The 27880-nt window shown below is 40.7% G+C and overlaps 1 protein-coding gene across 2 annotated transcripts; it reads right to left on the reverse strand.

Annotated features, from left to right (window-relative positions):
* Positions 1-133: 133 nt before the first annotated feature.
* fam131c (family with sequence similarity 131 member C) lies at positions 134-16954 on the reverse strand. 2 transcript variants are annotated; one of them, XM_085146382.1, is made up of 6 exons: positions 16814-16954; positions 15266-15324; positions 13547-13631; positions 6132-6377; positions 5760-5849; positions 134-1709 (listed from the first exon to the last, which is right to left on the reverse strand). In XM_085146382.1, exons 1-6 carry the CDS (start codon positions 16842-16844, stop codon positions 1438-1440), a joined length of 783 nt encoding a protein of 260 aa, XP_085002508.1. In that variant the 5' UTR covers positions 16845-16954; the 3' UTR covers positions 134-1437. The 2 variants fall into 2 exon arrangements, with proteins under 2 accessions (XP_085002508.1, XP_085002507.1); XM_085146381.1 differs by having other exon boundaries at positions 134-1712.
* Positions 16955-27880: the final 10926 nt, after the last annotated feature.

Here is a 27880-nt window from a genome sequence, read left to right on the forward strand (position 1 = left end):
ACTTGGACATCCTTCCTAGAGTTACCACAAGGAAAAGACACTGGCATTCTTCAGTTATGCTGACAGTGTAATAACTATGTAAGTAATTGTTGAGAACAAGGGCAGAAAATAACAAGCTCCAGCGGCAAACATGAATAAACTGGAGTCATCCTTTAAGAAATTCTTTGAAGCAATAAATTACTTTTTGGCTTTCAGGAGCCTCTGTGGCCGCAAGTGGTAATTGCAGGCCACTGGTGCATTAAATTCTGTTGTGATCTGAGTCTGAGTGGCTCCACTTCCAAAACCCCCTTGGAAGCCTTTCAGTTGCTCATGCATTCAATTCCAAATCATCAACCCAAGCCAACAATTTTGCTGTCCAATCATTTCAAGTTAGCACATGGGTAATCTGATTGCGGTGAACGAACGCAGCCACAGTCGCAGACGTTTGGTGGTCAAACATAAGCTCCCAGAAGAGTCGCTCTTCTTCTTTTGCAGGACGCTGCCATCTCTGACTTATTTTTTTTTATCCTTCTCCTACTGTTAGACCGAAGCCATCTTTTGAAAAACAGCCTCTGTTTACTTTTCTCTTGCTAACATACACTTCTGACCTTTCATTCAGCTTTCATTCAGCTGCGTCACATTTAACTTTAGATGCTGCTGCACTGCAGTAATAAATAAACTCCTTAAAGACTTTGTTGATGGATGCGATCACACTAGCCGTGCACAGCCACTGAGGCAACAGAATAGCCACAGCACGCCGCGCGTCAAAGCTTCACTTTGTGTAAGCTTGTGCTAAAAGAACACCATGACAGGAAACAGCAACACCACCTTTCTCCTCTCCCTTCTCTCCCTCTCAAACACACACCGGCTGCACAGTATATTCTGTGTTCTTCTCACTCGGTTTTTTCTACGCTCTCCTCGTCTCTCACCGCTCCCTGCATCTGCTCTCAGCTCGCAGACAGGAAAGTGTGAATTATGGCTAATCATGGCTGAAACTCGGATAATTGGATGTGTGCTTACGTCACCTCTCTATTCACACGAAAAATCCTTAATTTATAAGCGAAACCTTTTCCTTCAGTTCACCTGTTAGAAGAAAAGAGACCGCGACACAAACAAGACAGCCTTGTTCATCACATATATTAAAACATACTTTATAACAAGGTATTTACAGCATATTTCATTTGACTGTTCAGCTCTATATAACTACTTCATGTACATGGAATAAAAAATGTTTTTTTTTAATGTGACAGTTGAACTATGTACATTCACAAAACTATATGCCTCAGCTCTCAGGAAAATACTATCTGGAGTCTTCTGAACCTTTTCAGAAAAGCAATTTACAGAGTCGCCTCTTAAATGTCTGCCTTTACTTCTCCTCTCGCTCGTTGCTGGTGGTTGAGACTCCTTACACCGAGGGTCATTTTAGAGATTGCCACCAAGACTTCTTTTTTTTACAGCCTAGTTGTAAAAAACATCGTCCTCAGATAAGGAGCTGCTGTCTACGTGTCGGACAGCGGCTTCTGCAATCACAGTGCTTCTGTCCTGAATATGATGATCTCTGTCCTGGGCGTTGGACATCAGGGAAGCGGAGCTGATTGGTGGTGGTGGAGGGGGGACCAGGTTGACTGCAGTGTTGTTACCATATGCCTGGGTGTGAATGCTGTACAGATGCTGAGGGACGCCAACGCTTCCACCATCAAGCAGGAACTGAGACAGGTAGTGGCTCTGTGCTGCTGTGGAGGGGTATCAGTATCAGTCAGATGGTAGCTTTGTAAAAACAAAAGGAAAAAAAAGTATCTGGATTTCACAAACAAGTGAGTCATCACAGGTTGCTGTGATTTTTTAAGAAGGTCTTTACATACACGAGGCTCAAATCAAATGAAATTTTTTTTAAAAATTTTTCTAAACCACCTGCTGCACAGCACTCGACTGTTGCCTTGGATAACACAACACTGTGACCTATTTCCTTCTAAAAATATATATAACTATGTGAAGACGTGCGTGCGAGTAGATATTTTTGATATGAATGCCTGGATTAAGGGTAAATGATCTGGTTACCTAAACAGTAGGTGTTTATTAGTGTCACCGTGTGGAGTGAAAAGTAGTGGACCCAAATGCAGATGACTGAAATGTGGAAATTGAACTTTTTTATAACAAAAGACGTAACTTTTGTTGAAGCGGAAAAACAGAACAGGAACCAAACATGAAAAACCAGATGAATGAGAAACTAATCACAAAAACCTAAAGTGGGAAAACCAAATACACAAAAACCAGGAACACCAGGAACACATGAATACCTGAGACACGAGGAACATGGAACACGGGGAGATAACAGACAAACTGATGGGGAACAAAGCAGAAGACACACACTATATACACAGAGGGTAACCAGGGAATACACAACAGAATGAAGACACAGCTGAAGCTAATCAGACATGACGAGTCAGGGAGGAAGCAAAACAAAATACACTCACACAGAACTATCACCATAAAACAGGAAACCAGAGACTCACACTGAGACGCGGATTGACAGAACATAAGGAAGAGAGGGAGCAAAAGATGTGACCGGGAAACAGATGAATGAACATGAAGACAGAACCAAACCTACACTGAATCATTACACTCTAAACGTGAGAGGCACGGGCACAAACCTAAGGAAAGGCTGAGGAAATTTGAGATGTCGGCCAAGAACTGCGGAGAAGATCACCAGGACCCCGCTGCCCTCTCTGCAGAGCATCTACCATCACAGAGTCCAGAGGAGAGCTGCCTCCATCCTTAGAGACCCCACACACCCCTCAACATGGACTGTTCGCACTTCTGCCCTCAGGACGAAGGTTTAGAAGTGTGAAATCCAGAACATCTCGACTCAACAACTCCTTCTTCCCCACTGCTATCAGACTCCTGAACAGCTAAACTACCTCAACCGTAATTTGCACATCAGAACAATTTGCACACTAAGTTCATCGTTCACATTAAGCTCCTTTGTACATCCTTATTACATTAACAACTCCATACCTCACTTGTCTTCATTTACTTATTTTGTACTTATTTATCTTTCGCTATTTTTTTTACCTTATTTATCTTAATAAATCTGTACACATGACAATAAAAACTTTGAATCTTGAATCTTTGAAACCTAAGACCTAGAAATCACCAAAATGTAATCAGAAACTAACTGAAACAAAGCATGACTCCATACTGTGACAATTAGAAGATGTTTCAGTTGGTGAAGTTTCCTTTAAGTTGGAATTTTAGGCAGTAAGTTTTTTTTAAATTTCCTTACAAAACAGCTAACAGAAAAAAGACAAAGAGTCATGCTAAACAGAAAGCACGTCCTCCTTTTGTTCTAAGGTTTTATGTGTAAGAACATCACAAAAAATAATCCAAACTAGATAAATACAACCTCGGCTGAACAACAACACGTGAGATATTACACCGTATCTTATTCAACAAATACCAAGCCAAAATTCAGGAGTAGTGTGTGACAACCTGAGTTCATCCCATGACTCAATAGCTCCAGAAGCTTCAGCTGTCGTGAGTTTAAGTAACAGTTTTCTAGCTGACTATCAGCCTCTCAGTGGAGGAACTGTGGCCCACTTTTCCTTACAGTGTTGCTTTAGTTCACTGACACTTGTTGACATGTGTCCACACACAGCTTTCTTATGATCCCACCACACCAACTTTGGTGTGGAGATTTTTTCATGGTGCAACGACTCTAAGGTGCCCAGGTGCTGCAAAACAAGCTCAAATCATCACCCCTCCATCACCGTGCTGTGCTGATATGCTCTTTTTGGTGTTGTGGTGCTGCACGTTTTAGCCAAACACCATTGCAGAAGGCAGAGTTTCCCAAAGTGTGGGGCCTGCCCCCTAGAGGGGGCACAGAGCCATTGCAGGGGTGGCGCGGTATGAAAAGGGGAAAAAAACACAAAACGCTTGGTGCTTGCTAGCACGGGGCGCCCACACAAACGCAAAGCAGAAGATGAAGCATAGCTGAATATGTTTCCAAACCAACTTCATTCTAAGCCAAAGACTAGAAAATATGGTGAAGTATATCTCCCCTTTGGCTTCACCTGCACAAGTGCCAGGGTAGGTCTCCCCTGCAGAATTGCTTTTCCCTTCGTCGGGAGCAGCGCTGGGCTGTTCAAATCACGGACAAACAGTATCCCACATTCGTGATTTTTAGTTCACAAACACTTGTTGTAATGACTAACTACTCCTGACATTTTGGAGATGTTAGCTCTTTATACAGTAAAGTTACAGTGGGATACAAATAATATCAGGCTGATCCTGCCACAATTTGTTCCCCCTGTCTAAATCACGGACAAACAGTATCCCACAGTTGTTTATGTTTTTAAACCCATTTTGCACAGAGAGGCATTTTTTGAAAAATGCATTGATAGCAATGTTGAATAGTATTACACAGGAAAAAAACAACTACACGTAAAATAATCACATCGTGACGCCTCTTCCTTTGTAAATGGAGGGACAGTAACCGCGTGTGTATATGTAAGCGTGTAAAACCTGAAGATAGTCAGATTAACATTAACAGTATTTTGTCTCTATCTGCCATTCTGCAATTCATCTCATGTAAACAATAACGTGGCGCACAGCGTGGCATGAAAAAAGGCACATACCTTTGACGTTGCGTGACAAACTCTATATTCCTCGTCCACACGTAAACACAAAAAAGGAGCTTTAAAAAAATCTCTGTTTTCGGTGATTCGAAACGCAGTTTACGTGTGGACGAAAGGCCCACACGCACAGAAACAGCTGCGTATTCAAAAATACCCGTGTAGGTGTAGCAAAATATGGGTGTGTGTGGTTGGAGGATGTGTTTGTGCGTGCGGGTGGGGTGGCGCGAACATTTTTCTTGTAAAACAAACGGGGCCTAGCAAAAACAGTTTGGGAACCACTGGCTTAAGGCATAGCAAACTTAAGCAATGTTGCCATGTTTTTTTATGCAATTTTAAAACCTGCAAGTACCAGATGATGTCGATGATGTCCATACACAAAACCTTATATTTGAAAGAGGATGTACTTTGATTTTACAACGACTGGAAAGTGTAACAAGCCCAGAATTACATATTACAGACAAACATATATCAAAGTACTAAATATATGTATCTAGGAACATATTAGGAATCATAATTTCAGTGTGCTTTGAAGATGAAAAGTCTTCACCATTGGTAGTTTAAGATTTTAGATGTACACACCATCATATCTGAGGTAGTAGTTCATTCTTGGGGTTACAGAATTTTTCTGCTGTTTATGTCTGTAAAGTTTTAGCACCACTCACCTTCAAGCAATAGGTGCACACGGCATAAACAATTCCTCTGAGATATCCACCACTACAAGACAAAATAAATCCTGACACACTGATGACGTTTGATGTCAAGTAAAGTAACTGTCAGTCAGTTGGATTCTTCCATGGCTCTTATTTAATAGAGGACAGATTAATCTCCATGCCAAAGCAGCAGCAACAAAATAAAGAAGACAACAGAGCAGCTTACATCACTATGCAGCTATAAATCAGGTATGTTGTGAAAGACAAATTCATTCTTTTATCTTTTATGTCTGTCTGCAAATAAAATCCATTGTCAACATTAAAGCAATGACTTGAAGGTAAAATTATGACTTTGGGATAATACTTAATCAAACCCAGATGGAGACCGTTATAAAAGAAATGAATGCATTTGGTTCATTTGTATTCAGACACAATGGATCGGCCACAATCGCAGGATGAAAAACGAAAATGAAACGCCAATAAAGGAGGCACCGACCTTGTAAGCTGGTGGACGGCTGCTCTGTGTTGTCGCTCATGGACCACACATTCATGGCTGCCTCAGCCAGGGCAAACTGCTCCGCAACACCTGCGAGACACAAGCCAAACAAACACATTTCGTGCTGCGCTTCTCAGAAGTCGATCAGTTGTTTTTCTCAAAGCGTACACCACAAGACAAAAAAGAAAAAAAGAAAAAAGGGAAATTCAATAAGTGCACGAGGTTTGAGTCTAAAGGTTATTGATTTTTGTAGATGCTCCCTCGGCACAAACCAATCACACAAAAACAATGTTGGGGAGGATCACAGCATCGCTTCATCTCCACAGAAAACATCTTGTTTTTCCTCCTATGAAACTCCTCTGTGTGCCTCACCTGCAGCGAAGCGAGCTTCTTTGAACTCGTCCGTCATTTGGGAATAAAGCTGTTCGTCTTCCTGCAGCTCGGCCTCCATGCCCCCCCAGGCGCCGCCTCCTCTACCCCAGGCCCCGCTCCATCCACCTCCGCCTCCCCTGGCTTCACCGCATCCACCCCAACCCTTCCACTCAATCAGGTGCGCAACTCGCCCCTGGGCCATTGCCGTCGGCTTGGTGATGTGCTCCTTTATTGTGGCCACCAGACCTAAATAATGGAAGGAGGACAAGAAGGGATGAAGCTCAAGATTAGATTTTGGTTGTCCGGGTTGAAAAGATGGAGCATGCAGTAAGTGTGGTAACGAAGGAATAAGAGAAAGTAATTGAGGGGAAGGCAATGTAAAGATGAAACAGCTCCATGAAAATGATGTAGAGTAGGAAAGAGATGAAAACAGCAAGAAACGGGGCATGTGAAATCTAATAGAGGGCAAGAGAAAGGTGAACTATAATGAGATGGTTGTTGTTTGACATGAAATTCTACAGCTTTGCATAATTCAGGCTTGAGGGTGAGCATTTATTCTTGATTTGCATAACATGAACCACAAAAAGAAGAACTTCTACTGCTGCCTTCTTATGTAGCGAGCCACTGAAAAGAAACTGGACAGAGCAGAAATGAGAGCATTGCACGCCTCAGGCAGTTCTTGTTTATAACTCTCAGCACTTTAACAATATCGTATGAGTCTCACTTAGCTAGAAAACCATTGAAACAAAAACTGTGTGACATTTATCATTTTATTAGATCATTTCAGTCTGTTTGGACTCCTTTGTAGTTGTGATAGACATCATAATTGTTAGCTTAACCAGAAGGATCCCACAAATCAGGTGCATTTCCCTCTGGTCTTTGAATATTGCCCTAAATGGAGTCTTGTCAAGCAATATCAAGTCTCTGTGTTCCCGTATCTCTACGCTAATGTGTTATTCATAACCTGCGGAATCACCGGGCAAAACCTCAAAGGATCCATCGTTTAATTTAATCAAAGAAGACAAAAGTTGAAAGGTCTTCGGAAAGGACGAGTTAAAGTCAAATTGACAAAGGACAAACAAAGGAAAGGTTGAAAAGGTAAAGGTCAAAAAAAGAGACGAATTTATGGAAAAAGCAGAAATAAAATGTTAAGACTACAGAAGCTTAGAGGAAAACCAAGGATTAGAAATCAAAAGGCGACTTTGAGGATTGAGAAATGGTGTAAATAAGATAAGGGATCCAAATGTGCTGGACACCTGGGTTCAAGCTGAGAAAAAAACCCATTGGTATCACCTTTTCTTCTTTCCCTTCTGAGCTCAACACCTACTTCTCAGCGTTTTGTTGTACACTGTGACACCCACTTCCGTCTCATGCTGCGTTCACACAGTGACGACTCTCTTTTGCGGCTCTTTTCTGGCTGACTGTTGATGTGAGAAAAGCTATATTTGCATCTATTTATGTTATGTGCACACAGCAATAAAATCCCATCTGTTTTCCAAACGGGGTATGTTGCACTAACTGTCAACACTGCGTTATGAAACGGACTAAATCTTTATAGGCTGACATAGCTCAGCCTATTTGTTCCCGGAACGCAGTGGGCAGAAGTAAGCCAGGCATGATTTTCGCTGTTAATCTGTAGGTACAGTGCAGACAAGAAACAGTGTTTAAGGGACCGCCAGGTCCATGGGAGGCTGATGCACAGTGTGCTGTTTGGAGCTACTGACTGTGCTGCTGCTGCTGCATGCCTCTATAGAGGCCTGTTATTATGTTTCTGGAAAAAAAAGACAAAAAAACCTACAAAATGTCACATTTGCATCGTCTGTGTGTGAAGAGAAGTAAAACATTTTCATGAGTTTGCACAGTTAACTGAAAGGGCTTTTTCAAGATGTTATTTTTGTCATCCTCGCTTTTGTTGTTTCAGATAATTCCCCTTATCACAGAAGTCTTTTTGAAAACTTCTGAAACATATGCTTGTCTGAGTCAGCCTCAATTATTGCTGGGCGTTGAAAGCAATGAGCCTATTAAGCAGTTGTGAGTGGAGCACAAAAGACAGTGATATTGTCCTTCTTTGCCTTTAGTTAAGCATCTCACCCCATACCCAGCTTGCCTGTTAAGATTACTGGAGCCGTATGGATCCTGACAATAACAGCAGACACAAAAAATTCATATATATTTCTTTAAACAGGAAATGTTTTTTTCTCATTATTTTATGCCATTCTGTAAAGCTGTAAGAACAATAAGGTTATACTGTATGATTGACATTTATGCTAACAGAGTGAACTGGGATATATAAGAACAGAATCAGTTGATTTATAGTTTTTAAATGCAGACAGAGACCATTCGTGGATGTACTGATGTACTGAAGGAGGGCATGCAGGTGCTTGGTTAAATGGTGATTAGCCTTTAGCTAGGCAGTCGGCAATTAAAGAGAAAAACATTTCCCTCAAGACCTGGTAGAGACCAAAAACGTAGCTGAGGTGAAGGGCTAGCAGGCTCAGAGGTACAGAGGATGGATGGTGGATATGCTGGACAGAGGATATTGGATATGGAGCTTCCAGACAGGAGGAAAAGAGGAATACCACAGAGAAGATTCATGGATGTAGAGAAGGAGGATATTAATGTGAGAGAGGTGGATCCTAGGGATAGGATGAGATGAACTGCTGTAGAAAGAAGGGAACAAAAGGAGAAGCTCATAGTAAATGAAACAAACAAACAAGCTGATATATGACCTGGGTAGTTGAAACAGTTTGATAGCTAAGCACATGATAGAGAGGATTAGCATGTCAAGTTTTACATTTGCTTGGTTGCTTCTACGTAAGATCAGCCAATCAGATCAATCAAACAAGAGTTCAAAGGAGACCCTTAGAGACACATTTGATGTATTAGATTTATCTTCACAACTTCAGAGGAAGTATGCCATTACTGGGTTGAATAGTGACTGTGTGAGCTATTTCAAAATCAAAAAGAACCCGGATTGAGCTTGTTAAGAGGTCTGTGGTACACGAACTAAAGGCTACGGTCCAGTGGCTCCATGTTGCAGTAGTTAACACATAGGTCTAATATGCAAAACATCCCTTGTTTGAGAACTCGCATGCCGACCCTTAGGGGGTTACAAGTTAATGTGTTCCTAGTGTCCTAAATTCCAAGTCTGGATAAATGGCAGGGTTGTGTGAGGAAGGGCATCTGGGTGTAATATGTGTCAAATCAAATATACCAATCCATCTGCTGTGGTGACCTCATGGGAAATAAGGGGGCAGCTGAAAGTACCTACCTAACAAAGGATGGGATGGGGATGCTTTTATGATTTAAAAAAACCACATAGCTTTTAAGAGTCTGCTTTCAGACATTTCCATGACTGGTTTGCTTGTCGTCAGCTATTTTCTCCACTAATGTCCCCCCTTTATCATTTACTGTAGCCGAATGGCTGCTCAAATCCGTTTGCTAACTATGCTTTTTGCTCTGTTTTTGATCCCACATTCAAAGTCGTTTGATACACACATACACAAGCTTTAAATTGGTGTAGAGCTGGCATTCCTTTTAAAATATTGAATGGTTCATGCAAACCAACATTTTCAACCAATGGTTTTTTGCTTGAGTTTTTTTTTTAAACTCTATAAATTGGCCTTAAACACATATATTATTGCACAACATGGGCAGCTTCAGTAGAGGTGATTGTGGAAACAAAGCAAGCAGTCATAAAAATGAAACTGACAGAAAATATGTAAGAGTCACTTTGCTGTTAAAAATGAGTCACCGCTAAAATAAGACAGGAAATGAGATGATAAATGAAACATTTAGCCATGTTCAGCATGTCAGAGGCAACAAGCATATCAATAATAATCTGAAATTCCTTGGGGACTGTAATAAATGATTCAATGTCTCATTTATTGCAATCAAGATAGTGGTACTACTTAAACAACCAATAAGTCTGGAGTAAGTGATTTTATCAAATAAAAACCAAAAACATATACTGCGTTGTGTGGAGCACGACTTCCTGGTGTGCTTTGTTTATGAGCAAACACAGACAGATGAATAAACTGTGGTTTTAAAATCTGGAGCTGTAGTGTGGGTTTTGCATTGTTGGGGGGTATTTAAGTATTCATTGTTACCATTAAATTAACCTGCTAACAGCTCTGTAAGGCTCTAAATACAGGCAAAGGGGTGCTCTGTGTATTTACCATGTTTATAGTCTTACTTACACATATTTTGTAGGAGCTACACTCCCTGTGGCAGAGTGTGTGTAGGTCTAAGTGATGTAAATTTGGCCACTGTGAATGGACAGACGTCCATGTTCACACTTATCTATCGTGACAAGCAGGGGCGCCTCCAGACTTTTTTCATACCATGGCCATATGGGGGCCACTAAAAATATTGGGGTGGCACACCAACAACAGAACTTCCAGTTTTATTTCATGTAAGAGTGTGACCTGTTGCCTGTCTCTATGTTGTCTCATGTCTCTATGCACTGTTCATGGGTTAGCATGACCTTTTCTGCAGCCTTACTACATTATTACCAATATAGCACAGTCTTGCCAGGGTGGGCCGCAAATTAAGTGCAATATTTAGGGAAGCTCCTGAATGTTCCTCAAAGCCACCATCAATTCTATATATTAAGCTGTAACTTTGTATTAAATAAACTGCCGGGAACATCCAGCTCGCTTCAAGATGAACAATTACATTTTATGTAGCCACTGTAATAGAGATTTTAAAACACGAAGTTGAAGTGCTGTGTTAAAAATCTGCATTAACTGAACTTAAACTGGAGTCTTCATAATTTTTTAATTTGTTAAACTTGTTAACTGAACTCAAGAAAACCTAGGGCATTAATTTTGATCTATAACTGTAGGCAAATGTGCTCTTTGTTTACTTTTCCTCATTTAGAAGAGTGGGCTTGACGACATGCAAATTTGTCCCATTTATTTTCACTTGCACTGATCTGGTCTAAAATAGCCTTCAGAGCAGTTTGCCTTGTTTTCATAGCTGTAAGCAGAAGCAGCCATTACTAAATTTAATATTTATTTAAAAGAAATGGCATGTTCAAAATTTTTGTATGTTCTTCAAATTGCACACAGAAAGACTAAAAGGTCTGTTAATGGGCTGCTTCTTTAGAGATGTGATTTAATGAGTTCACTTTGACTAAAGTGCTGGAGAAAGCTGTTATCAGTTTCACACCGAAAAGCTAAAAGCTTCCTTTTAGATTGAAGCTGAGTTACAGAAGTATTTTAGTCTGTGCATTTTTTAAAAATTTAAATGACCTTTTAGAGATTAGTACCCTTATCTACAATATGCATAATATTCTAACTGCTCAGTTTGAGCACTGTCAGAAATAAAGGTATTGCTCTGTAATTATTAAAAATCTTATTCAGCTGACAGAATTGTTCTAGTTAGGGTGGGGGACGCACCATCCACACCAGCTTCACTTTTAAGGTGGGGTCCCTCAGGGATCCATTTTTGGTCCACTTTCTGTTTTCGTTGTATATGCTCTGCTTGAGTTTAATCTACAAAAAAAACCAAACATGATATTTAATTTTACTGTTATGCAGATAATTCACAGAATTATCTGCTTAAAATGCAAAACCGTGGCTCTTCTGAAGGCCCTACTGGACTGTCTGGTCTGTGTCAAAATGAATTGCATTAAATTTTCTTATTTTAAATGAACAGAAGTGGGGGGTTTTTTTGGAGCACCTGACACCCAGTGGACTCAGACCTTTAAAAATCTATTTAAAAAACAAACAAACAAAACCTCTGTGAAGAACCTGAGAATGACCGGCGGCAGCTCTTTTCCTTTTGATAAACAGATAAATACTGTTGTTAAAGCTAGGCTCTTTTAGCTTTTGGGTACTTACAAGGTGAGGCTATTTCTCTGCTCAACAGACTTTGAAAAAGGCTATTCATGCCTTCATTTCGTGACTTGACTGTTGTAACAGTCTTTATTCACCTGTCAGTGAGTTGTTGCTCAGTCTGCAGCTGGGCTAAAATGTTTGGGTCTTAACAGATCAACCATATTGATTTCCTTTTATCGGTCCCATTTTTCCCGCTGATTTTAAGTCATTGCATGGATTGTTCCTCCTTACTTGTCTGATCTTTTTTATTTTAACTTTGCACACTCCCACTAGATCTGCTGAGCAGATCCTTTTAGCTGTACAGACGTCCAGATAAAGGAGATCGGGCCTTTACAGTATCATTAATGAACTGTGACTGCACAAAGCTAGCAAGAATATGCTTCTAGTTTTATGGTTTTAATTAAATCTAAAGTAATGACAGGACAAGCAGATTGGTGTTTACAACTGACTTTACCCAGCCACAGCAGTCAAGCAAGAGCTTCTGCTAGGAGGTGGCAACAGCATTTACTGTTATAGCCTGCAGAACTGCTGTATACCACAATGAAAGAATCTGCAGCATTATATAAACTGAAGTTTAGTTATGATTATGACTACCTTTCAAATGACATTGAATTCACTGAGCACCTTCATACTCTGATAGTGCGAAGCCTATTTTATTTTAAAGACCAGCGTAAACATACATGTAGAAAAACACTGCATGTTTAGTAACACAGGGTTTCTAAGAATAACAAAACTGTCATTTCTTTTTCAGTCCAATATTATTGCAGCTTTGCAATCTGATGAAGACTTTAGCTTCCCAGAGTCGCTAACAGCGCTTTAGCACCTTTGGCTCTTAATACAATCACGTCTGCCTGACGCATTCATCAAACAGCATCATACAAGGAGAATAAAAGCAGCAACGGCTGCTCAATATTATTCAAAATGCAATTACAGTGGTACAATAATATTTGCGTTAGCACAGTGTGATCTCATTTAAGCAGTTAGGATGTCAGCTCCACGTCCACAGAACTTACAGTGCCAATTTAAGTGATGACTGAAGACTAATTAAGATTGAGTAAATGTTAAAAAGCCTTTTGATTCTTTTTTTTTTATATCATATCACGGAGCCTCACGGAGCCTCTCAAAGCAGGTGCCAGCATCTCAGCCGTCTTCCTGAATGTCTGTATTTGTCTATTGCATTCATGAGGTTTTCATGGCCTCCGTAATTATTCTGTCACTGTAATAAAGAAGCGTTCACTCGGAAAAGTTCAGCAAGGCATAACACATTAACCGAGATAATGAACCCCCCACTGAGCGGGGGAAGCAGTTGAGATGAGGCAGACAGACACAGGATGGGGAAAGGAGGAAGAAGACGAGGAGCAGGAAGCCAGAGTTAAAGGTGGAGAAGGAAAAAATACACATGGATGAAGGAAATATGTGTGCTGCTTGGCATTACTGTGTGTGAGGGAGTAAGGAAAGGCGGAAATGACATTATAATCTCCCGTAGTTACCAGCACAGTGACTCATGATGAAGCACGCAGGAATTAAACACAGCATAAACTAAACACGTGCGTGTGTGTGTGTGTGTCTCACCCAGTAAAGAGGATGTGGCCAGCTCTGCAATGTCATAGCGACTGGTTTTGTCTGATACGCTGCCATTGGAGGGATTTTGGTCATCCTGCACAGTATAATAGCATAAAAAAAGGGATTTATATTCATTACTTCTCAGGACTGAGCTTCCTTTTAGGTTGCCATCAATGCATTTATGACATCTGACCTAATTCAGGGGCAGGGAACTGCAAAAAAACAGTAGATGCAAACATATGCATGCAACAGAACATTTGCATACACCCTCTTCTAGCAACCGCATCCAGTCACGTTGAGCCTCAACCCACACTATTCCCACTTTTTTCTTCCTGGCAAAATGGTGATAATGACAATAACATCCATAAGTCCCTCAGTAATCACACTCAGCCTGAATAAGTTGCAAACAAAAGGTATTATAAGCGTGTCTGCTGTTTACACCCAAGAAGCTGCAATCAATACAGACTTGAGAGGTACTTTTCAAACAGTGTTCTCTCGGTTTTAGTATTTTTGAACTGAGAGTAAGCTGACGGTGTAAACTGTTCACATTAGAGCACAGATAAAGGTTCCACTCCAGACTGCTGGAAACCAGTTCAAATCCACTTGTACAGATATTACAGTTTTTCATGTATAACAATAAATGACATTCACATTTTGTGCATCACAGAATGGCGATTTCTTATCGTTTGTCAGAATTCGAAAAATATTTCAGTTTTCTACAATATGATTTTTTTCCCTTTGGTACAGACAGACTGCATGTTTTTGGAATGTGTTCAATTTCAGTTTTGTACAATCTACGCGAGTTGATAGCTTAATGTTACTGCTGGAGGTTTGATCTTTTTTTCCCCATTACATCCAAATGTAGATGTTCTTTTGCTTTACAAAAGCAAGTGAAATCGTCGTCTCTTCAAATCAGGGTCCCCAGTTTTCACCTTGATAGACAATAGCAGTCATTTATCCTCAGAAAATAACCTGCCTGGAGCAGCACGCATTTTTGTTTTACCATTGTAGAAGAAATTAGAAATCGAGGAATTCACCGTGACTGAATATTTGACCAGTTTGACTGGGTAGGCTTTCAACAACACTTTTAACAGGTGAAATAAAGGTTTAGGGTAAGTTACTGTAGTTGCAGTGTTTCAGTGTATGAGCTGTAACTCGTGGTGAGAACTTTCAGAATGTTTTTGAAAAATACGTCACTGTTGTTCCCTTTGTAGAGGCAAATCAAAACCTCACAAAACCAACATGTTTGCTTGTAAATCGATTTATTTCAGATTTCCATAACAGTAATTAAAAAGTTAATATAGATTCCTTTAACCTCAATTTCACTTGAAGGTTTTAATACATGTGTTGTTTTATACATTTTTTACAAAATGCTAATTGTGACATCGCTAACGTGAAGCTTATTCCTTAAAACATACATAAAAATGTTAAAAGGTTACAAAAATGGAGAGACAGCAGGACAAAAATGTTTTATAATAATTGAGAATTTGTAAATGTTGTAACATTTGTGTTACGGTTATAGAATGAGCTGCCAGCATATTAGATGTCATCATAAATTGAGCTGGTCCAGCTAATGATGATATCATTGGGAGATAATTAGCTAAACTATGATCTGTGTTGTTGGTTTTAAAAAGATTTTAGCTAGTAATGACAGCCATTAAAGCTACCATTAAAAATCTAAAAGGGCGTATTGACAAGTTGATGGTGGGGGGGGGGGCTTCCACTTACCTTGGCAGGGGATGACTGACCCTCTTCGGGGTGCAGTGTTGATACAGGAATGCTGATCTCTGTAGGGAGTGACAGACAAACCCTCGTGTTACACTTGGAGCGTACGTGTCTAGGCTTCCTTTGTGTGTGTCGATGTGCTTCCAGGGGTCAAGTGAGCCTCATATATAAATGATGAGATGGAGATGGCTGAATCCTGTTAGAGTCATTTAACCAAAGCCTCTCTGCATATTTAGCTCGGCCCCAGCTCACACTGTTTGCTTTCTAATTGATGGTGATGAGGTTCATATGAATGACAGGAGGAAATGAAGTGCAGGCCCGTGCGATGGCGAATTAACATTATTAGAAATGTCAGATGCACACACACGCTCACACATTAGGGGTTTTCCCACGGGAGGTGCCTTCAATACAATTGGGTATTGCTATGGAAACGCTACAGCAAAAGGTGACTAGTGATGCCCTTCCATTTACTTGCCAGCACACTTTTACACATGCACACACACACTGGCGCACAGGGCTGTATCTGCTCTCTGGCCTCATCAGATCCTATCAGCAGGTCAAGAAACCCCATTGCGATTCCTGATCCAATACACTGTCCTTGTGGGGTTAAATCCCACACTGATTCACTCCCATACACACACACCTGTGCACGTACACACAACACACACCTCCGCTGCTCTCTTATCTGTTTGTCTGGATCCTCACAGCTGCCTTCTCTCTTTCCTCCCAGCTTGAAAGCGCTGCTCACTCTCTCACCTTTGTCTCGCAAAATATTTTCAAACAGCACTCCGTGCTCCAGCTGAAAATAATATATAAGTCTGCAGTATGATGTTAATATTTTGTCATGTACTGGGAAAATATTAAGTAGACTGCTGTTCTGAGGTATCACAGACACCTCACATCTGTCTTCGATGCTAGTGAACCTTTTGTTTTGACAACATAAATTACTACCTATGTTCTCCCTGGAAGAGGCCCTGCGTTCAGCTGAGGTATTGTTATTTCATCTAGGCAGTGCTGGAACACTAACTTATTTCCCCAGAAGCAGAGACAGTGAGCAAACACAGTAGGAGAAAAAAGAAATTGCAACCCAAGTCACATCTTCAAGTCACGACAAGTTGGAATCGGCTTCTGACGAAGCTCTGACATCCTACAGCTACAATTGTCCTTCACTGATCCACACAAGCCTCGTCATCAGCCTCTTCTCCCAGAGTCTTTATTCTAAAGCAGCCTCAACAGATTCGCTCGACAATAGATAAGACATCAGCTTAAAATAAGTTTCTGGATTCGCATGATGGAGTGCATTGTAAACATGCCTCAAAATGTGATTCAGGTGGTCTTTCTGCTGTTAGAACTTCAGGAATATCTGCCAAAATCAAAAATCAAACATTTTCCATGATTTTCCACGTCCTCACGTGCATAGTTATTCCTGAAAGGCATAATGCAACTTTCTGAAACAGCCTGTGAATGCTGTCACATTATCTTCAAGGCTGATTAAACCCTCAGACATACACACAGATGAGGAAGAGCAAGCAGGTGGAGTAGGGCACTGACCTTTGTGACCTTTGCAGAGGCAGGCACCCATGGTCTCGGGACGGCAGGGGCGGTTATCTGTTCACCATGGTGGATTGAGGATGAGGAGCGAGCTACAGAGAGGAGGGAAGGGAGCGAGGAAGGCAGCAGTGAAAGCAGAAGTATCAGTAAGCAGAGGAGCAGAGGGAAGTGAGAAACTGTGGTGGTGGTGTGTGTGTGCGTTGGGGGGTAAGTAAGAACGAATGCCTGATGAGCTGTAGGCTGAGGCACTGCTCCATACAGGAGAGGGGAGGTGAGAGAGAGAGAGAGAGCAATAGACACAAAGTGTGGGGAGGGGGGACACAAAGAAAAAGAGACAGAGAGAGAGAAAAAGGGGGAGAAAGCATGAATGTCTATTTGGTGACGATTTGAATCCCCTCCCCACTCTTTCTTCTATTCTCCTCCCACTCTTCATGCTACTGTATATATTTGACTTCACACTGTGACAAGAGGGCTTATTGATGGAGGTATGCAAGTATGTTGTGGGACAAATAATATTAGATAGATAGATAGATAGATAGATAGATAGATAGATAGATAGATAGATAGATAGATAGATAGATAGGAATTTGATTCACGACTTAAACTATGTTTCATGCAGAAAGTGCAAAATGTGTGCAGATTCTGGTGGATCTCACTCATTTTTACGCAATCATTTCCATTTCTATCTTTTGACCACAAAGGGCAGACAATCTCTTATTTCATTATGTGCATATGACATCGTATTTAAGACGTAATAGCACTAAAGAAACAACCAGTCCAACTTTTCCGAATGCAAAACGGGGAGGAAAACACGTACAGGGTGGTCTTAAAAACGAAAAGAAGGAAAACGACTGAAGAAAAACAAACAAAGCAACACAAAAACAAGAAGACACCCAACACACATCAGAAGCACTCACACAAGTTCAGAGGAGAGAACCCCGACAGACGACAAAGAAATAGTTGGACCTTATACGAGGGACGAGGGGGAAAGCGCATCAGTTCACAGAAGGACAGCAGACCAACAGCGCACACTGCACATAAATTATATATCTATATATATAATTTGCTGTTTTTCTTTGCAAATTCTGTCTCACCTGATTAATTTCTCCGGGGATATGAAACTTTTATGGATGATATCGAAGCCAACTCTTCATTTAAAAGCATTTTGTGGTTATTGAGATGCCTTTAAGACGATCTTCTCTCTGAACTTGCCAGCCTGCGCTGAATGTTCAGATTTTCTTGCCCTTGTTTAAACACAGCATTTAAACACAGTGGCTCATTTCACCTGAAACGTTTTTTTTCTTTCTTTCTCGACTCTTCTTGTCTCTGTGTGTTTCGCAAGTTGGTCTCAGAGCCCGGTGCCTGCTGGCACAGTAGTAACCGGGGCTTTGCTGACATCACCCGCGGCAACGTGGGGAAAATCCTGTTGCCGTGGCAACCACGTTGCTCCGTACTTTTGAAGCGTTTTGCTGTAATTGGACGGAGAAAGGATGCAAAGAAACATTATCTGATGAACATGGGAGGGCTGCGCTGATAAAGTTAGAGAAACAGCAGACGCTGACCTCAAACATTCAAGCAAATCGTGCTGCGTTTACGTTCCCTTTAAAAGAAACAGTGCTCTTTGTATTTTCTCCAAGGGCAGATCATTTCCACTAAGCCGAAACTCCACAGGGTATTCCTTCATATACATTCCCAGAGACCCTACCTCTCGACCATACAATAAATAACTAACTGCAAATATAAGTGAGCCTTGAAATCGCACAGAAAGAAGATGGGGTGAAACTCGATGTTTGGAAAAGAGAAGTTCTTTCTGGCTAATTTGACACAGAGCTGGATAAGTATGAGCTGATGAGTAGCTTTACAGGATAATATAATCAATGAGTTGCTTTAATTAAATGAAACCCCGATAAAAACTGTTGACCTTCACTGACGTTTTTCCAGAAAATTGTGCTTCAGGAGAACTTAATGAACCCTAACATCTCATCTAGAAATGTTCTAGAAATCCAGATGTTCCTCCAAAAATCTAAGGACCTCTGAGACCTTCTGCTAACAATCAGTGAACACAGTGAAGAAAATTCCTCCTTAAACATAGTGAAGAAACCACACACCTTCAAGAAAAAGAGACTCCTCACTGATCCATTCAGCTCCCCTAAAAGAAACCTTAAGATGAAAATGAAGAACTCACTACTTCAAATTTAGCATATTCCAGCCGCAGGAACCTTTCCAGAGCCCCTCAAACCTCTTTCAGGGCCACAGGACCAGTCTCAAGGAGGGCTGTAATATGTTCACTGACCCTTTTAATACACTTTGGGGGCTCTGAAATCCCTCCAGAAACCCTTTGAGAAGCTCAAGGAATCTTATTATACTTTAAATAATTCTGAACCTGGTCTGGAACATTCTTAATAATCTCTGTTGTAGTCCCAGACTCCCCCATGTCCTTCCATCCCATCATGAAACGCTTGGTGAAAGGAATGGGGTCAAGGTTAGGAGCAGCCTGACACCTTGTGGCAAAAAGGCAAAAGTGCATGAGAAACTTGGAAGGTTGTGTTACAGCCTTTCATGACATTTGTGTTTCAGTTGCTTGTAAATGTATTGTTAAACCAAACAAGGTGCGTGGTTAAAGCAGCCGGAGCTTGGATATTAGACAGGAAGAGCTTAGGGAAGTGTTTCATGAATAATTCAGACCAGCAGGTGGAAGTGTTCACTAAAACCCCAAGGGTCAGATCCCACTTCTCACCTTGCATGTTGAAGAAAAGTCAATTCCTTTGCTGTGACATATTCACATCAGCTCTTTACCACACCTCAACACGTCTCGGTGCCGGCTGCTGTGCAAACCCTTTTTTGTCACCGTGTGCAGTTGTTAGACAGCGCCAATAAAACCGGCCTTTTTATGATCCTTTGGTGTGACTGAATCTCTGTCCATCAAACGAAGCCAATCTCGAGTAGGCTTTGAGGGGAATGTGGGTTTTTGCTTAGTAGTCGAGGAGAGAGCAGAAAGAGAAGGAGGAATGTCTAACATCCACATATGCGTATGCGATTCTCCTCAGTGGGAAGCCACAATCATTCAGCAACAGTCATTTCTGTCATCCCTCGGGGCAGAGAGAAAGTTGGATGCCTTTCAGTACTGGATGATTCGGATGATGCACAGTGTACTCAACATGAAAGTTGTTTTTTTACTTCATGCAGCCAAGTTTTGATTGAATACAAGTGTGATTACTTTGATTCTCTAACTGCAAAGCAAGTAGTCATTCGGCTTCTGGGGAAATTCAACCTGTTTGCTGCAGTCTGTGTCAATGTGGGAATTTCCAAGGATTAAAAAAGGGAATGAATTAAAAAGCCTTTCTTGGACGATTACTTTTTAATCCTTTAAAAAAAAGTCGAGCTGTCCACCCGCCATGCTTTTTCTGTTTTTTAGATCCACTTTTGAATGTTACAGCAGTCCTTCAGTGAGAGTCAGTGGGAGCCCAGAGAAAATTCAGCATTTCAAGAAGAACGAGAATCAAACATTTGACCTCAATGAGGTTTAAATGTGCAGCCAACAATAACATCAGGCCTGACGATCTTTGACAAAGACTTCTTTGGCGAACACAATAAACATAAATAAAATGGAGAAACATGCAAGTGAAAGATGAAAACCTGTACTCAAGTTAATGTTAGCTTAAAGCAAAATATACCCATTATTATTATTATAGTTATGTCTTACTTTGTGCAAATTATGATGTTAAAATTCAGTCTGGTATCTAAAAAAAAGTTTTTTAAAAACATAAATCATGTCATTTAATATAGGATAAGCTCACACGTCAAAAATTTGAATATCAAGGATCATGAGACCTGCAGACCATAACCTGACAGGACAGAGAGCAAATGGTTTCATTCAGTCTTAGTCGATTATACACTGTCTTCACAACACATACAACTCAACACTTCTTCTTTTACTGCTCCCTTGAGGTGTGACCACAGCAGCTCATCTGTCTCCATCTCACCCTATCCGCAGCATCTTCTCGTCTGTCAAACCAATATCTTACTTCACTATAAACATGAATCTTCTCTGTGATCTTTCTCATCTCCTCCTGCCTGGTTGCTCTATATATTAGGCATCCTTTGTTCTTTATATCCTCTTCTTCTCGTCTGTCCTCACACCAACTCTGGAGCATGACAGCCCTCACCTCCATTACTTTGAGTAATACAACTGGATCTTTTTCACTGTGTATTACTTGACTAAGATTTTGGCTTGCTGTGTGACACAGACCATCCAAGAACTTTGGCTTCAGTTTTGTTGAGTGAAATTCTATTGCTTTGTTAGTCTGGTACCAAGCTATTTAGCATTGCACCAATATGATCTATGGATGCAGCTTGCTAACCAAGCTAGCTAGTATTAGCTGAGAAGTAAGCCCTCTACACTTTCGTTCAAGTAATGTAGCATTTGACTTCAAAACACGAACAGTGAAGCTTTAAAATGCAGAGTCTAAGACTGGACTTGGGTAATAGCTAGTTAGCCTTTTCACACTGTTGCACTTATTTAAGACACATTCTTTTTTTTATGAGGCATCTCATGTTACATTGTGCCATGTTGCTCCCGAGTTCTCCATATTGGATGTGCTACACTGGTTGCTAGGGAAACATATGTATTACTCAAGTGATTGGCAGTGATTCCTAAAAGTTTCCAGATCTCACTGGTAACAAAGAAGATGATGTGCCAAAAGCCTGGCAGATTGCCACAGTTGCCAGTTTTTCATGTTTGTCATGTTTGCCAGATGGTTGTGGACCAGGTCTAGGCTTGCGTGACCTGAGCCTTATTCACTTGATCCTACATTGTTACCAGGATTGGTGGAAAATGGTGGAAAAGTATCTATAAAACCTCAATAGACTGCTAAACTACTCAGAGTGTATCTTACCTCTTGTCCTATAACAGCAAGCCCCCTCCTCAACCCTGAATTGGTCAAGTGGTTAAGACAATGCATGGCTGGACAAATTACCCTCTTCTTGAAATTTAGAAGTGTATTTTTCTAATAGTGGAAAATGTCAAGGTAGCTACTTTCCCCATGCTTTCTGCACAGATAATAACTGCTTGTCTCTACAACTGAGCCGGTAGCGTCTCTCTTTCTTTAAGTTCCATTTTTCAGGCCTGCAAATAAAGTTCACACCATCAGTATAGCTTAGCCCAGCCTTATGTGCTGGTCATGTTCATATTTTTAACCTGCAGGATTTTTTTTTTCTTTGCTTATTTTGGATTCATTACAAGATCTGCCTTTTACTTTTCTATGTCATTCATAAGGACAGACAAAACTTAAAGCGCTCCCAGTTTTTTTTCTTTTTCTTTTCTTTTCTTTTCTTCTCAGAGGTTGGAAAAAAAAAAACATGTGCCAAGCATAACATGAATGCTGGGAAATACCTCTCTTATACAAGGGAGGACAATCTGTCATCCAACATGGTGACTTAAAGCGAGCGTGAGGGACTTTCTGTGGCTTGCCTGCACATGTAGCCAGTAACTAAAAGTCTCACTCCCATCGTATGAATAACTAAGAAATCCCAGTTTAATTTATTGTGTGTTACGGCCTTGTTCTGCCAGAACTCCCACTGTGCAGGGCATTGAAACCATAATATTAGCTCTACAATCACATGATAGACTGAGCATACTGAAAACCACTGTCTGCAGATTGACCACTCTTCCCTCCCTTTCCTGCCACTTCTGATCTCTTTTTGTGTTTTGCCACAGAATCACCAAAATAGCCCTCTTGGCTCCGTGAAAACGTATTTTGATGACACCGACCTAAACGGCTGCTACGCCCTCCAAAAAAGATGGGAAAATTCAGACGGCTTTTGCTGGCTAATGGCTCTGGTTACTTGGCCTGCAGCGAAGTTAGCGAGGTCTCTCAAGGCTACACCAACAGGAAATTTCATTAATCCAGAGCTGGGATGAAGTAGTTCACCCCCTTCTTTATTTAAGGCTTTGCCAGACTTTCAGCGGACCACCTCGGCTGTCCTGTTAGAGAAGAACAGGAGTGGGAGGCCTCAGGGCTGACTAAACCTTCCCCTCCATGTGCTCCCTAATTGGTTTAATGACTGTAATTATCTGCTGGGGTGCATGTTGTGCCGGGGACGATTAATGGCCTCCAAAACATATGCAGACAGGCGGAAATTAAGAGAGGGGGGCACCGAGACAAAGAATAGCTGTGCAGAAGAAAAGAGCCGTAAAGCTGCAGAGGGAGACACGTCCTGCTGGTTAAGAGAAACAGAACAATGACACAGCACTTTGAGCTTTTTTCCTTTTCTCTGTGGGACTTTATTGGTTGAAATCTTCTACTAAGTTAAAAAATCTTAATGAGATGTAATCTGAGACACATATGGACATATAAAACATATGCCACCCATACAGTTAAAAGGTAAAAGTTAACCTTAATGATGTGTTGGAAAACATCTGTATATGAACAACCACTTATATTAAAAAAAGAGTTAGGTTGCAGTACCGCTAATGCCCTGTAGGTGCTCTCTTTAAGAGATTTTCCTCATAAGCGAGTTAAAAGAATTGGTATACAACATTTCTCTTGTTTACTATAACTGGGGAGACGGACTGAGTAAATGCACATTTCTGGAGTTACAAATAGCAACACATGATAAAACTGAAAAGGACCTATTTTCTCTAATGGTTAAAACAGGAACTGACTGACTCTAATGGTGGATGCAACGCCTAGAGGTAGATTTAAAAAGCTTCATTATGACATAGAGGATGCAGGTGGATTTCCTGAGGTGCTGGAAGAGGCCTGTAGCTGAAGTTGTGTAGGTGCGGGACAGTGAGCAGACACACAAGAAGTGAATATCAAAAGAAACTTAAAACCCAAAGAGAGGAGCCTGGGAGGAAATGAGTTCCACTACACTACAGCAGATAATGTGACATCGTGTGGGTGGAAGAGCCAGTTTTGATATACAGCAGGCTGGTAATTAGTTGATGCCAGCCATGTGTGCCGGTAAAGGACCTGGCAGGTACTGGTGAGTATAGTCACGCCGCCAGAAGTCCAGACAACCAAAGGTACGCAGAGCAAGAGAAAGACAAGAGACAGAAAGTGAAGAAACTAAAAGGTCAGAAGGCATGAGGGGGGTTGTGATATTTTTCAGTTAATCAATAAACAGTTTGATGTGAAATATTTGTGCAATATCTTCAAAATTATAATCAGGTTGTTCCAAAAACTCCCCGAAAAGCTTTCAGTTGATCCAAAACGCTGCAGTGAGAGACTACAAAGAGAGAGCATCCTGGCTTCTCTTCACTGGCTTTCTGTTAAATTCAGAATTCAATTTAAAATCCTTCTCCTCACACATAAGGTCTCGAATAATCAGGCCCTCCCCGAGCCTGATTCTGCTGGAGATATCTTCCTGTTAAAGGGGAATTTTTCCCTCCGACCATCGCCAAGTGCTTGCTCACAGGGGGTCGTCTGATTGTTGGGGTTTTATAAAGTGCCTTGGGGCAGCTGTTGTTGTGATTTGATGCTATGTAAATAAAATTATATTGAGTTAAACTAAAAAAAAAAAGATTCCCGTCAAAAGTAGGGAAGACCGGGGATAGTTGTAACGTGGGTCAGTTGTAACACTTCCAATTTCTCCAATCAGGGCTAAGTTTCAAATGATGTGACTCATCCTATACATGCCCAATTCAGAACTGCTATCACATGTGAAAAATCAGCACATTTTGTCAAACACAGACAATTTAACACGAAAAAAAGTAATTTGTATCCAAAAAAGTAAGTTTTTCTACTTTATTTCAATTTCTAATAGAATTATCTGCTTTGCAGTTAAACTCATCAAACTTAAATTATGTTATTTGTATGTCTATGGGGATATACAGTATTCTGTGTAGGTCTTTAGTGCTAATGTTTTAGCCGTTGGCTGTAATGTTAGCTAATTCATGGCTATATGAGTCTGGGTCAGTTGTAACATCAACAGTCTGGGTTAGTTGTAACAATAATGCAGATGTTACAACTTACCACACTATTACTGTAACTTATATTAAACAAGTTGGGGCAGCGACATGAGCAGAGAGAGATTCACTGGTCGCTTTTGTATATGCGTTAATGCTATTGGCAACACAATTCCTCCACTGTTTGTGTTCCCACACATACATTATGCAGACCACTGTGTCAGAGATGGACCAGTAGGAAGTATTGGTAGTGGAAATAAATCAGGATGGGTGCAAGAAACAGATTTCCTCATCTTTCTGAAGCACTTTGCAAACCACACCAAGGTAAGCCATGATAAAAAGTAATGGAATTGCGATGCTGGTGAACAACTACATTTTTTCAGCTTCATTGTTATGTTCAAAATTGGTGCAAGAGTTGTAGGTTATAATGCCCACTGAGCCAATGAGGCCAAACTCAAGGAAGACCAACCAAAATTAATGAAATATTCAGTTGCAGAAAATTCCATAATTTGTCTTTTTGGGGGGGTTGGCATATGTTCAAAAGCTAGATTTCTGCATTCTGTCACACACACATAGTTACATAAATGGCTCTAAGTGCATTCATGTGTTGAATAAACAAAGATTACATGTTAATGTTTTGTCAGTACCCTTATTTCATTGTGTTACATTTCACCCCAGGATATGTTACAACTAACCCAGACTATGGGGTTAATTGTAACATTTCACTCTTTGTGTTTGAGACCATACCATGCAATGGGTAATTGTGCTGCAGAGAAAATAGCTGCACTATTTAATAGCCGAGACATGTAAATACTTTGCATTACATTTTGAATCCACTACCTTAAAAGAGCTCCATTTTACAGACAGAAATGTCAAAAATGTTACAACTATCCCCGGTCTCCCCTACTTGCACATTTGTTCAGCCGTTAAAAAAAAGTCTTGTTTTAGTTTATATGTTATGAAAAAGCAGTAAATCTTCCCATGTTAGAATAATGAGGGAACGCTCAGCTAACAATTAGTCGACTGTGAGAATATTTAGATAGATTCACTGTTGATGTCTGGGGCTGATCTTGGGAATTATTGTTCCATTAAGGAACTTATGTACTCTTCATTAGTATAGCACAGCTGACCACTGTTTATAGCACACAGCAAGTATGTGACCTGTAGAAATGGAGTGTTTGTTTCCAGCTGTTTAATATTATTTTCATACCTAAATTCTTGTACGTAATGGCTACATGTTTATGCTGCATCCCATTATCTGTGTCTGGCTGTATTTGGACCTTCCCGTATTTGTTTTTAGCTCTGTGTATGCTAAGAACCACGGACCGCCCGAGTCAAATTCCTTGTGTCAACATACTTGGCCGGCAGTTCACTTGGCTGTTTTAGGCGCATGTCTCCTTACGCGACAGGTGTCTCAGCCTATCAGAGCGGTCGCCACTCAACCCATTCGACTGGTCTGCCCATGTTTACTTCTCTTTAATCAAATCTGGATTTTTCTGGCTCCAGAATCATAAAACACTACCAGCGAAGCGTAAACTCTAATCTAGTCTATGAAAAGAACCATTCAGGATCCTGTAGATCACATTTCAGACATATTTTTGTAAAATGTATTACCTTGTAAGTAAAAATTAGACTCAGCCATAAGACAATATATTCCACGCGCACGACTGCACGTATTTGGTCTCTATTGATTTTGCTGGCATTGTACTGTGCAGTGATTCAGTCAAATCAAAAATGACTTTTCTCCTTTAATGCACGCCGAGAGCCTTTAACCATAAACTGGACTGCCTTAATCCATTCTCACAGTTGACATCTGTTTTGAATGGAAGCACATGTTTAAATCTGTCACATGTGTAGTTAGACAGTGACAAAAGCTCATCTTAAAGTTTGAAACTATGTCTGCACCTATACAAAGAAAGTTTTTTTTCTTTATTAATGGGACATTGTCGCCTTATTTACTATCTAGCTTTTGGTTTTATTTACTGTGTTAATTACAAAACCTTCTTGTATACTGCAGCAGCCAGAAAAGCAGCATCATGATGTGTACCAGAGGTGGGCCAAAGAGCTCTCTTTAAGAGAGTATTGATACCAGCGTTGGTATTGGTATCAGATCGATACTTGTTCGGTAGGATCGATACTTTGATCATATCCTCTAAGTTCAGTATATGGCGAACTGAATTGTGTTTAATAAGTTTTTCTTATTTTTTGAAGTGAAAAAATATATATCTAACATGCACTATGAACACGTTTCATTTTAACTATAGCCTTCAGCAGAAGTTGACCCAAAGTGCTTTAGGGAATATATAAAAAAGCTGAAAAGTGAGTTTTGTTGTACTAACTAACTATGGAAAGTAAAACATTTAGATTTTATGATTTAGTTTATAGATTTAATGGTCATTAAAATGTGTGCCAAGATTGCAAACTGATGATGATTTCTGTCATAAGTCATAACACACTGCTCTCCTCTGGTAAGCTCTCTTCATAGGCTGAAAGTATCGGTGTCGCCAATATTAGCTCTGCATTTACAAATTTGCAGTATTGCAAAGCACTAATGTGTTCATGGCCCTTCTTTGTGTGTGTGTGTGTGTGTGTACGCTCACTCTAAGTGAATGACATCAGCACAGTGATTATCGCAAATGTGCAGTGACTTTAGGGTCGCCGTTTCAAAATATACAAGGAGCCTGTGGAAAGACGCGGCCAGCGGCAGCAGCATGTGTTACTGTTCTCCACTCGCCCCCTCATGTCGCCTGCGCTAACATCAAACAGATGCCAGCAGCGCGGTTTGGGAAACGCTCGATGCCGGTGATAATTATTTGCTCCTCAGCTACTATCCTATTAAACAAGTTCATTAAATCGTTTAATTCCAGCAGCTTAGTTTGTTTTCACATGGATTAAACCTGGAGAGGAGCTTTGGCAGTGTTCAAAGAGCAATGTTGGATCAGGACATGTAAGATGTTCTAGTTGAGAATGCGGTGAAAATGGGAAAATTGAGGGGCTCGGAGGAGAGTTAGCTTAGCAGAATAATCTGCAAAAGCCTGGAGTGCTGCTGAGAGGAACAGCAGCGGAAAGACGCAGGAAGACCAATATAGACAGAAATTGGAGCATGTGTTTTCTGGTCAGGAACCCGATGCTAAAATTAGCAGGGATGTAAATTCCTG

Source organism: Neolamprologus multifasciatus, chromosome 20, assembly GCF_963576455.1.
Source record: "Neolamprologus multifasciatus chromosome 20, fNeoMul1.2, whole genome shotgun sequence".
In the NCBI taxonomy this organism is placed as follows: Eukaryota; Metazoa; Chordata; class Actinopteri; order Cichliformes; family Cichlidae; genus Neolamprologus; species Neolamprologus multifasciatus.

Bases quoted from the DNA above. Each gene is read 5' to 3' on its own strand.
- fam131c (XM_085146381.1), bottom strand. From the start codon at position 16,844: ATGGGTGCCTGCCTCTGCAAAGGTCACAAAG. The intron at 13,632-15,265 runs GTAAGTGGAAGC...TATACTGTGCAG, and splicing joins GTCAGTCATCCCCTGCCAAG to GATGACCAAAATCCCTCCAA. The intron at 1,713-5,759 runs GTCGGTGCCTCC...ACCCCTCCACAG, and splicing joins GCCGTCCACCAGCTTACAAG to CAGCACAGAGCCACTACCTG.